This window comes from Rhinolophus hipposideros (assembly GCF_964194185.1).
Source record: "Rhinolophus hipposideros genome assembly, chromosome: 10".
Lineage (NCBI taxonomy): Eukaryota > Metazoa > Chordata > Mammalia > Chiroptera > Rhinolophidae > Rhinolophus > Rhinolophus hipposideros.
This window is the reverse complement of record NC_138056.1, coordinates 46,983,788-46,996,087: the sequence shown is the minus strand read 5'-3', so window position 1 is coordinate 46,996,087 and position 12,300 is coordinate 46,983,788. Positions and strand designations below refer to the sequence as shown.

At 34.3% G+C, this 12,300-nt stretch overlaps 1 protein-coding gene across 3 annotated transcripts in view; it reads left to right on the top strand.

The window, feature by feature from the left end:
• FCHSD2 (FCH and double SH3 domains 2) overlaps positions 1–12,300 on the top strand; it is a 218,251-nt gene that overhangs the window by 91,666 nt on the left and 114,285 nt on the right. For all 3 annotated transcript variants that reach the window (XM_081065005.1, XM_081065004.1, XM_081065006.1), the window contains one exon: positions 5,507–5,651. In XM_081065005.1, the coding sequence (XP_080921131.1) occupies positions 5,507–5,651 (145 nt within the window). The remainder of the gene's footprint in view (positions 1–5,506; positions 5,652–12,300) is intronic.

Genomic DNA, 12,300 nt, shown 5'->3' with positions numbered 1-12,300 from the left:
TCAGTGGGTAACTTGTATGCACATAGTTATATCTTTGTGTATTGTGAAAGTATATCTATAGGGTAAATTTGTAGAGCGGGAAATGCTGGGTCAAATGGTTTATGTGTTTTAAATATTAACATTGTAAATTATCCTTCATAAACTCTGTCAATATTATTTTACATTTCTTCTAATATGATTTGAAATTGCCCATTTCTTTTTATTTTTTACCAACAGGGCATGTGATAAGTCTTTTAAAATTTTTGCCATTCTGATGATACGTGGATCATTTAATGCCATTAAAGCACCCCCATTTGCCTGGAAACTGGACTTGCATAACAATGCTTTTTCTTGGACTTTCTTTTTTTTTTAATTAAAGTTTATTGTGGTGACAATTGTTAGTAACGTTACATAGATTTCATGTGTACAATTCTGTAATACATCATCTATATCTCACATTGTGTGTTCACCACCCAGAGTCAGTTCTCTTTCCATCACCATATATTAGTCCCCGTTTACCCTCCTCTAGAGCCCCCATCTCCCCTTACCTTCTGGTAACCCCTAAACATTGTCTGTGTCTGTGAGTTTTTGTTCCTTCCTTTGTTTGTGTTGACCTTTTGTTGTTTTTCAGTTTTATATATCACATATCAGTGAAATCATAGGGTTCTCTACTTTTTCTGTCTGACTTGTTTCACTTAGCATTATACTCTCAAGTTCCATCCATGTTGTCACAAATGTTCCTATATCATCTTTTCTTACTGCTGAATAGTATTCCATTGTGTATATATACCACAACTTCTTTATCCACTCATCTATCGAAGGACATTTTGGTTGTTTCCATGTCTTGGCCACCGTAAACAAAGCTGCAACGAACATTGGAGCACACGTGTCTTTATGTATAAATGTTTTCAGGTTTTTTGGGTAGATACCCAGGAGAGGGATTGCTGGGTCATATGGTAATTCTATTCATAATTTTTTGAGGAACCTCCACACTGCCTTCCATAACGGCTGCACCAGTCTGCATTCCCACCAACAGTGCATGAGGGTTCCCTTTTTTTCTTTTTAAAATTTTTGAGGACAGGTTTTCAGTTCTGTCTTTGTTCAGACTGCTGTAACAAAATACCACAAACTGGGTGGCTTATAAATAACAGAAATTTATTTCTCACAGTTCTAGAGGCTGGAAGGAAGTGTGAGACCAGGATGCCTGCATGGTTGGGTTCTAATGAAGTCCCTTTTCTGAGTTGTAGACTTCTCAACCTTGGACTGTGTCCTCACATGGTGCAAGGGGTTTGGGAGCTCTGTGGGGTCACTTTTACAAGGGCACTAATCTGCTTTCTGACCTGATCCCTTCCCAAAAGCCTTACCTCCCAATACCATCGCCTTTGGGGGTTAGGATTTCCACATATGAATTGAGGGGGACACAAATGTTAAAACCATAATAAGGCCTTTCTTCGTAAATGTTTCTCACAGTTCCCTCAGCTCTTTAGTGATTGTTTAAGTTACCCTTATTTATACTCCTATCTTTAAATATTGCCTAGTAAGCTAGTAATGATCATATATGTTTTTATTAACTCTTCAGCTTGGTAACCAAAAAGTCAGCCGCCTCCAACTTTTCACTTCATTCTAGAGCTCATCTTTTTTTAGGAATGTTAAGCTGTTGCCTCTCTGCCTGTAATCTCTCCTTTTCACAATTTCATTTCCACAATACCAATTATCTGTATGTCTTGGTAAAATAGGCCTACTGTCACTGCCCTGCTTTAAAACCTTCTATTGTTTCTGTTTGCCGATAGGATGAAATTAAAGTTTTAGATATACAAATCCATGAAGAAACCTGGCCCCAAATTACGTTTCTTTCCTCATCTCTGTCCATTTTTCCTTCTTTCTTCCTTAGTTCCCCAACCCTTGGGTACCTGAAGCTGCAGTTGTATTGCAGTTCTCATTACACCTCAACTGGACTAAAATCGGTCACCCTCCCTGCCTTTACTCGTGTTACCTAGGCTTAGAATATCCTCCCTTTCTATCATGAACAATATATGAACACTTATTAAACGCCATACTTTCGAAATCCTTGCTATCAGTTGCTACATAAAATAATGTTAGAATATGAATATACTTATACCTTTCTAGTCTTCTTGATGTATAGTATTTCTGATTCAGCTGTATTTCTGATTCTAGGTTAGAGATGAGAGAAAAAGGTATAAAATAATTGTCTAGGAGAGTCACAGAATAAGTGGATCAGGAGAATATAGTAGGATTGTTGGGTCGCACTAAGTACTAGAATTTATTTGCTATCAATTTAAAGTGAGACCAAGCATCATGATAATGGTTTTCTTTCTGGCAACATTCTGCTGCACAGACATTGACATGGTTTAAATAGAATTTTGGATTTAAACAAGGTTGGGACTTGTAGATTATAATGATGGAAGAGAGGGGGGCAAGGGCGATACGAGTGTACATGAGGGTGTGATTATAATGGTGCAGCATGAAACCAGGCTGGATAAGGAGCTGAGAAGGGAGATGCTAAGAGGGTTGAGAGACGGGGAGGGAGGAAGGATCAAATGGATTGTGAGTTCTCTTAGCTTTGAGTAACTGTTGGAGTCAAAATCCTAAAGGGAGATGCTTAGAGGGTTGAGAGACGGGGAGGGAGGAAGGATCAAATGGATTGTGAGTTCTCTTAGCTTTGAGTAACTGTTGGAGTCAAAATCCTAAAGGGAGTGAGTGGAAACAGGAGGTACTGGTCAGAGAACAGATGATTAAATTTGTATTTATAGCAGAGTAGTTATTGGTAATGGCAAAGTCTAGGTTATAACCTTGGTAGTGCTATTTCCGGGTGAATAGCCTTAGAAAAATCTCAAAACCTCTCTAAGCCTTACTTTTCTCCTCTGCAAAATGGGGATAATGCCTGTCTTACAAAGTTGTCCTGAGGATTAAGTGATGTGATAAATGTAAAATACATGACATAGTACCTAGCATATGATAGGGTCTTAAAAGAATTTCTATCTTTTATAGTTCTGAGCCTCATTTCCTGATCTGAGCAGAATAGCATAATACGATATATGCTCGATACCTTTCCACATGCTTCAAAATTACTTATATGAAGTCTAGTGAAGTAAAAAGAAATTTTAAATCGCTCTGTAACCCATTATTATTTTTCCCCAATCAGAATGGAAAACACCACGACTAGCATTGAAACTACCACTATTATGTTAACAAGAAGTACTTCTATTTCTACAATTCTGCTACTATTACTATTTATTCATTTAAAAGAAGCTGTGTGCCGCGAGTTTTCGTAGCATTTGCATTTAGTTGTTGAAAATAGCCTTGTGAGGTACATGGTGCAGGTATTTTTGTTATTTCTCCATTTTCCAGTTGAGGAAATGAAAGTATAGTGAGGTGTGCTACATATGATTATATCGGTTAATCTGGAACTTGAACCCAGGTCTTCTGACTGACTTGTAACTGAATTCTGTTCTTTTCATGGTGTCCTGTTGTTAAGAACATGTTTGCCAGCTATAGATCTGCTGATCTCCAAAGATCTCTTTCTAAATTCTATTGTGAGAAGATTTATTTTTGTTGTACAGTCCTCATAATTTATACATTCATCCATTCATTCATTTTTTCCATTCATCACATACTAATTGTAACATTTCTAAATGTTGGCCATGTGTTAGGCCCTAGAAATACAACAGTGAGAAAGACGTACACCCCTGCCTTCATGAAATTTTTATTATAGTGAGAGGGACAGACTTTAAACAATTACATAACACTATTTATAATTGAAGGAAAAGTGCTCGAGCCATGTGAACAAATAACAGAGGGTGACTTGATTGAGTCTATGGGTTGCCTTGATTGTGATCATGAAAGACTTCCCTGAGGAAGTTACATTTAAACTGAGATTTGAAGGATGAACAGCAGTCATCTAGTGAAGGGGTAAAGGGAAGAGGGTGCTACCTAGGGGAAAGCATGGATGAAGAGGTCCTTCCTTCCTTTCTTCCTTCCTCTCACAATTCATAATGGTTCTTTCTCATTTTTATTATGATTTTAAAATGTGTTTTAATATAAATTAATAGTTTACGAAGTATAGTACTGAGATTTTTCTCAGTGCATTCTTTGAGAAAATCAATTATTTGGGCTGCTTAGGAGGACCTGTATGAGTTCACATCCTAGGTTCCTTTTGTTGTCATGCAGTAAGACCAGGGAGGACATTTATTTTGCTGTTCTTAAGTCCATCATTGCTTTTATGCTGACACTTTGTCTGGCACACGATACTGAATCTTTTTTCCAAAGAGAAGGTGATATACCTTTGCTTAAATAAATGAATATTTCCATCTAAACTGACTCATTTGATATATTATGCAAGCTAATTCTTTACACAAAGGAATCATTTCTTTGGTTGCGAAATACAGTTTCAAGTTTTTTTCAGTTAATTTTCTTTTCTTTTTTTTTTGGTTGTTATGTTTTTGTTTTTACACTGTTGTCCATTGACCCAAAGCTAGCATTTTATGTAGCACAAGGTCCTATACATTGCTATAGTAGAAAAATCCAAGTGACATGAGAAAGGAAATCTCAGGAGATGAATATTATACTCTATAAGTGCAAGTATCTCATTTTAAAAAACAAAACACAATCCATTGTGATGTTATAAAATGTGTTTATAACTAGTATAGGGGCATGCTAGAACTGGCTAAGACATTTAGCAAAGTAGAAGAGAAAGTTTGAAAAGGAATTGGTTGCAAAAGAGCAAAGATGAATAATTCTTTGACTTTACCAAGAGATTGCTGAGCACATTTATCAAGCAGAGGTGATGGGACTTGCTTGGAATGACTCCAAGCCACAATGCGATGCTGGCTAAGCATTATTATAACAGAGAAACAGATGTAGAGCAATGATACCATAGACTTTTGTCAGACAAATGGATTTCTCCAGCGCATAAGCAATTGTCCATGATTTTTGTCCTCAGCCACATTAGTTTATGTAAGAGAGTAATATGATATAGTTCAAAGAGAATGTGCTTGAGAGGTATCCAACCTTCATCTCTATTTCAGTATTGCCACATTCTTGTGTGATCTAGAATGATTCTCTAAATCTCTCTGAGCCTCAGTTATCTCATCTGTAAATTAAGAAAATACCTTAAAAAAAAAAGAAAATACCTTAATGAAATAATGATACTTGATGTTCATAATGATGACCCTGAAACAGTGGAAGTCCTGGGCAGTCTGAATTATTCACTGATTTTTGTAGTGTTAGCTTTGTCTAGAATTGTAATCCTTGTATCACTTTACCCCATTAACTGAATAGCTAATAAATCAAAACAGCCAATTGCTGAGTGATAGAGGAATAGAGTATATGTTGTGGTTCTACTTGTGTGTTGTAAAAATATTGCTACCTATAAACCAGTATAAGTACACTTTTAACAATAAAGACAAAATTCGTTCTATTTGTCAGTGTTAGCCGGTGAGCAAAAAAGGTTAGCAAACTTCTTTCTTTTCCCTGCCTAATACCTTTTTATGTCCCTCTTTGAATTTAGGAGCATGTATCCTGTTTGGAAATCTTTTCTCGAGGGAACAATGCAGGTAGCCCAGTCTCGGATCAATATATGTGAAAACTATAAGAACTTCATTTCTGAGCCTGCAAGGACAGTGAGAAGCTTAAAAGAACAGCAACTAAAAAGGGTATTGTTTCTGTTTGTTCTTATGTGCATTGTAATACCTTAGTGCTACATTTGTAATCTGCAAGATTATATTAAATGGCATTTAACACTTGGAGTTTTCCTATATGGTTACAAATATTTTTGATTTAAACATGGATTTTCTGATTTCAAAATGTTCCATCTAACTACTGTTTTATTAACTGACAAAGGTGAGTGTAATTTCAATCTGTGGACATTCTGAAAGCTCTATAAAGTCTTCTTAACAAATACCAATTTTCAGCCTAACTCAAGTAAATAGACCTACTTAGTTGCCTACTATTGGTATAGTTTGGTATATTGGTATATTAAAATTGTTACAATGTTATTAATCTCGCTGAGTCTTGAAAAAATCATGTTAGCTTCAAATTGAGCCATTTTGCATAATAATTTAAAGGAAGTTGACACATTTTGATGAAATACAGCAAACTTATTACCAAAAATGGTATACGCTAAAGTTTAATGATAAGGTTATATAAAAGTAAAATTTTTCAAGAAGATATATTTGATTATGCAGAAGTTAAAAATTCACTGAAACATCATTATTAAATGTGATTTTTTATGAAAGCTTGTTATTGAAAGTAGGTGATTGAATTGTTCTTTTTTTGGAAATAAAGTTACAAAAATAGAGATTATGATACCTAATAAGTAATTAAATTTTTCTTATGGAAGTATTAATATTTTAGAAAATATTAAGGTGTAATTAAAGAAATAATATTTCAGAAGTCGTCTAGTAGTTTGATTCTAATTGTAATTTAGATTTTCAGAATTTTTTTTTACGGATAAAACTCCCCCCACCCAATAAAAACTAATCTTGTTTGCCAAAGATGATTTCAGTAACATGATATCAATATGTTACATATATTGCCAATATAAAATTTTAATCTCTTTCAAGCACTCATATAATATCGGTTGGTTTTAACATATTTGTGTAGGAATGCCTTTGTTTTATCTTTGAGCAAATACCTCTTTCAAAAGAAACATTGTGAATAAACTGTATACTTTCTATTTGGAAGAAAATATTGTGTGTGTGTGTGTGTGTGTGTGTGTGTGTGTGTGTGTCCATCTGTGCTAGCTAAGAGAGGGTAAGTGATAGAGACAAAGAATTAATACTAATATAACTTTGTAACTGGGATGAAATACTGCATTTCAAATATCCAATGCATTCACCAAATCTAACTGAATTACTGGAATGTTCCACCTTTCTCAATATCAGAATATTTTGAAAGAGTTCACCACTTGTACTTTTTCCTTTCGTTGGTGGAATAGTCTCTGACCTGTATTTGACCAACATTCCTGAGCAAAGAACGTTTGGTGAGATTTGACAAGCCCTCACATCTGTGAATTAATTTGTTTTATATTATAGTTGATGGTGTTTATGTTCCATCTAAGCAATTGTTAAACAGTAAGTACATATTGGGCATACCTGTCAGTACTCTGAGGTTACAAATGACACAAACCCACACTTGAAACTGGTTTAAGCCAAGGAGAGAATGTGTTAGCTTATCAATTTCAGCATGGACAGAATCTAGGCAGGAGTGGATCCACGTGCTCAAATAATGGTATTAGAATTCAGTTTTTCTTCTCATCCATTAGCTCTGCCCTCCCCAATTCATTAGCAACTCTCCATTTGGTGGCCCCCAGAGTGCCAGATTTACGAATTATTTTTACAGGTAGTTAACCCACATTTTCCATTTTCCCAAAAATTCCTACAAAACTACCAAAATTGAAGCTCATTGGTTTATCTTGGGTCACAAGCTTCCCCCAATCCCCGAAGTAAGGGATTACAGTACTCATGAAAACTACATGAACTGAAAATGGGGAAAGAAATTCTCCAAAAGGAAAATTCAGATGGGTTCCCAAAGAAAACGCAAGGGAAATAGAAACAGCAAGCGAGAGCAACAGGTGGCCACTACAGCTGGCTTCTCCAATTGTACTTCCCACACTTTATGACACACTAATTCCATATAGGATCAATAAACCATCTATTCTTTTTCCTTTTCTTCTCTGACTCCACCCCCCTTTTTGGATTTCTTTTGGATTAATCTTTTAAAAACTATTTTATTGTGATAAGAACTTTTAACATGAGATCTACCCTCTTAATAGATTTTTAAGTATATAATACAAGATTACCTATAGGCACAATGTTGTATAGCTGATCTCTAGAACTTACTCATTTTGCATAACTGAAATTTTGTACTTGTTGATTGGCAACTCCCTCTTTCCTCTTCCCCCAGTTCCCATCAACCACATTTCTCTTCTTTGCTTCCGTAAGTCGACTATTTTAGATCATGTAAGTGGAATCATTCAGTATTTGTCCTTCTGTGACTGGCTCATTTCACAGCATAATTTCCTCCAGCTTCTTCCACCTTGTTGCGTATTGTACGCTTTCCTTTTTTAAGGCTGAATGATACTTCATTGTATGTATATGCCACATTTTTTTATACATTCATGTGATGATGGACATTTTGGTTTTTGTGATTAGAGCTGCAGTGAACATGGGGGTGCTACTATATATTTGAGATACTGATTTCAGTTCTTCTGGATAAATACCCAGAAGTGGGATTGCTGGATCATATGGTGCTTCTATTTTTAATTTTTTCAGGAAACACCATACTGTTTTCCATAGCAGCATGTTTTTCATTCCCACCAACAGTGCACAAGGTTTCTAGTTTCTCCACCACCTTGCCAACACTTAATTGTCTTTCTTTGTTTTTTAAATAACCATCCTAACAGATGTGAGGTAATATCTCATGGTGGTTTTGATTTACATTTCCCTGATGATAAGTGATGTTGAACAATCTTACAGTTTTTTATTATCAATTTTTCCTCCACTATCATCTTTTAAATTTTATAATCTTATATTATTCTTTTAGTAAATACTTTAGAGATACCAATTTGCCTCCCTGACTTATTACAGTGTACCTTGAATTAGTATTTTACCACCTCATGAACAATATGAAAACCTTCCAACAGTATAATTCCATTTACCTCGCCATTATTACTTTTCTACTATTAGACCTTTTGACTCTGTCCATGTGTCTTTTGTACTTTTCCTAGATTTTTGTATTTCTACCCTTTTTTTCTCTCTGTATTCCAATCTAAATATTTCCCCCTAATATCTTGCAGTTTATTAATACTCTGTTCTGTGAATTCTGATCTGCTTTAAAACTTGTCTATTGGGAAATTAATGTACTTTTCAGTTCTAGAATTTTTATTTGATTTTTTTAAAACATAGATTCTTTGTTTCTGGTGTAAGACTCCATGTTTTTCCTTTATCTTCTTAAATATGTTAGTCCTACCTGAAATCTATGTAATTTCACTAACAATTGTCACCCCAATAAATTTTTTAAAAAATATGTTAGTCCTAATCTGTGTTTCATAATTCTACTATCTGAATCACTGTAGGTCTCTTTTTGTCATTTACTGTTTTCTTGGTTTTTGGTTATTTGAGTCTACTGTTTTAGTATGCCTCTTAATGCTAGATATTGTGGATAAAAATTGTAGAGGCTCTGGAAGATGTTTTCTGTTTCCAAAGAGAAGTAAGTTTTCTGACAAGCAGATGGAATGCTAGCAGATCACTTGGATCCCGTTAGGGTCTGGTTTTAGGTTTTTTTTAGGGCTGGTTTATTTCACTTTTGTCCTTATCCTAGAGTCTTAACTGAAAGTGTGGTGCCTACCAAAAAAAAGCCCTTCTACTTTGACAAGACTTGGACTCCTACCTCTGTCTTTTCAAAGTCATGTAACTGTTCTGATTGATCACTGACCAGCTCATTAGCCTTTCAGCTACTGTTCTTTACTGGATTTCTTAGAGTTTCATCCAACACATACCATTTAGAAGTCAACTGATGACTCGGGGAAATTGCATGCAGATTTTTGAGCCTGCTTCTCTGTAGTATCCTTTCCAGATCTTAGCCTCTCAAGTTCCTATTCTTTTGGCATCCTTAAATTCCGACCTCAGTTTCCATAATCTAGTAAGAATGCTACTTTCTGTTTATATACTATTTCTTTGTGCCACGATTCCCTTAATGCCGTAAGGAAAAAAAGACAAGTTTAATATAGAGCTTACCTTCTTCCAGATAGATATCATTGTCCCTGAGTCTAGTGTGCTGTTTATTAATGCTGGCAGTTTTAAAAAATGTGTTTTGTCTAACTTACACAGTTTCCAGGCTATAGGAAGGTAGTGTGAAACAACTGGTTCTGTCATGATCACAACCAATTTTCATTTAAAAGTATCCCTCTATAACATTTAATGTTTATGTTCTTTTTTAAATTTTCTCTATTTTGGTAATTTTATTTTATAATTTTTGGGGACAAACCCACATGCGTTACAGTTATAAAGGGTCTGACCATTGTCAGACCATTGCCAGATTATAATGAAATTATAATGAAAATTATAATGAATTATAATGAAATTATAATTATAATGAAAATTATAGCTTTTGTAAATCATTTCTAAATTATTTCCAAATCATTTTCTGTATGTTGACATTTGCATAAATCAAAACAAGAGCCACATATAATCCTTTGGCCATTTTTTTTTTATTGAGGTATAATTGGCATAACATATTAATTTCAGGTATATAACATAATGATTCAATATTTGTATATATTGCAAAATGATCACAATAATTCCAATTAACATCTGTTATTCTTATACTTAATCAACTGTGCTTTTGTTCATAACTTTCTCATTTATGTTAGAGTTTATCTAATAATTGTGATTCACATTTGTATAACTTGTTAGAGTTTGTAAGCTGCTAACACATCTATTATAGTCTCATTTGATTTTCATAGCAACCTGTTAAGTATGTAAATATTATTATTTTACAGGTGATGAAACTGAATCTCAAACTGTTGAAGACACTTACGTAGTAAATAACAGAGCACAAGCTTGAATATACTACTTTCTAATTTCAAATCCTATGCAATCTTTAAAAGTTTAATAAAAATATTAAACACATGAAGTTTAATATTTAAGTAGGTTTACAGAAAAGTATATACAACTTTTTCACCTTAGACTAGTTAATTCCTTTGCTCCTTTTACCTTTTTAGTTATAATAATTGTAATTAACACATGGATAATTTGTTTTGGGATATCTCATTTCTTCATTCTCTCCATTTCCAAATTGTTCATATTTCTGTATAACTTTTATGTTTATTATTTTTATTTCTGAATGAATTTTGTATTCTGCTTTATATAATCATACCTCCAAATCTGCAACCAAAGTTAACTTTTTTTTTTTAAGTTATTTTCTCAGGATAAATTTCCAGGACATGACTACTGTCAGAGAACCTACTAGTTTGTAGGACTTTGATCTATTGACCCAAGTTACTTTCGTTTTTATTCCTGTCTTCAAGTTATTAGCAAGTCTGTCTGTCTGTCTGTCTGTCTGTCTGTCTATCTATCTATCTATCTATCTATCTATCTATCTATCTATCTATCTATCTCCATCTCTCTATCTCTCTCTCTATCTATCTATCTACCCTATTTCTGTGTCATACTCAGAGGTCATACTTTTAATTTCTTCATTAGGATCTGAATTATAATACCCAAATTTGTTATCATTTTGTATGATCCTCTAGCCTTAATGTAAACTAATACAGTCATTTCTTTGCTCAGTGCTTATAACTCTTGGGGAAGAGCTGGGCATATATTACATCAAGGTTTTTCTTAGCATAGACATTATTAAGCTTCTTTTTAAATATGTAACTTAGTCCACCCCAGGAAACTGGATTCCTACAAAAGAAATTTATTTTAAAATTTGGAAAGAAAATCCTAGGTAATCTTTGAAATTTAATAATTGGTAAATTTCCTTTGCAAATTAAGTTTAATGACTTTTTTGGAGGGGTGGGGGGCAAACTCCTGTCCCAAGGCACCCTTTGTCACTACCACTGCTCCTCATCCCTGCTCTCGGCTTTCTAGAGGGCAAGACAGGAGATGGTGAAGAATCTTGAGTTCTAAGGGTGATGGTGATCATGGAGGAACTAGCATTTATCTACTACATGCCATTCATTTATACACTTTATCTCATTTAATGTCCTAACTACTTTATGAGGCATTATCTAATATAGTATAACAGTAAATGGCACCGTTTTTGGAAACAGGTAGACCAAATCCTTGCTAGTTGGTGCAACCCTGACCAAGTTTAATTTCTTCATCTATAAAATGAGGACATTGATTCTTACCTCAAAGTGCTGTTGGATGCTCAATAAGTGTTAATATAGAAGGCATAAAATATGATCTGGTCTAGTAATTTGTTCAAGATCATGTAACATAGTAAGTGGCAGACCTGGGATTCCAATTCCAGTTTAGCTAATTCTATAGCCAATGTTCTTTGCACTACCACTTTGTAACTAGGTGTAATCATTTTGGGCAAGTTTCACATTAAGTCTTCTGGGCCTCAGGTTCCTCATATGGAAAATATTGAGTTAATTCATTCAACTCTTTTGTCAAGGTGTGCACATAATGGAGATTGCAGCTCCTTCCTCTCCCTTTTCATTCCACATAAGTCATTTATCTTTAACTTCTAAAACATACACTGCAAGCACTTTACCAAGAAGGCACAACTGTATCGATGACTTTTATTTTATAAATATTTTTAGTATTTTGCTATGTACAGAGCACTTTCTTT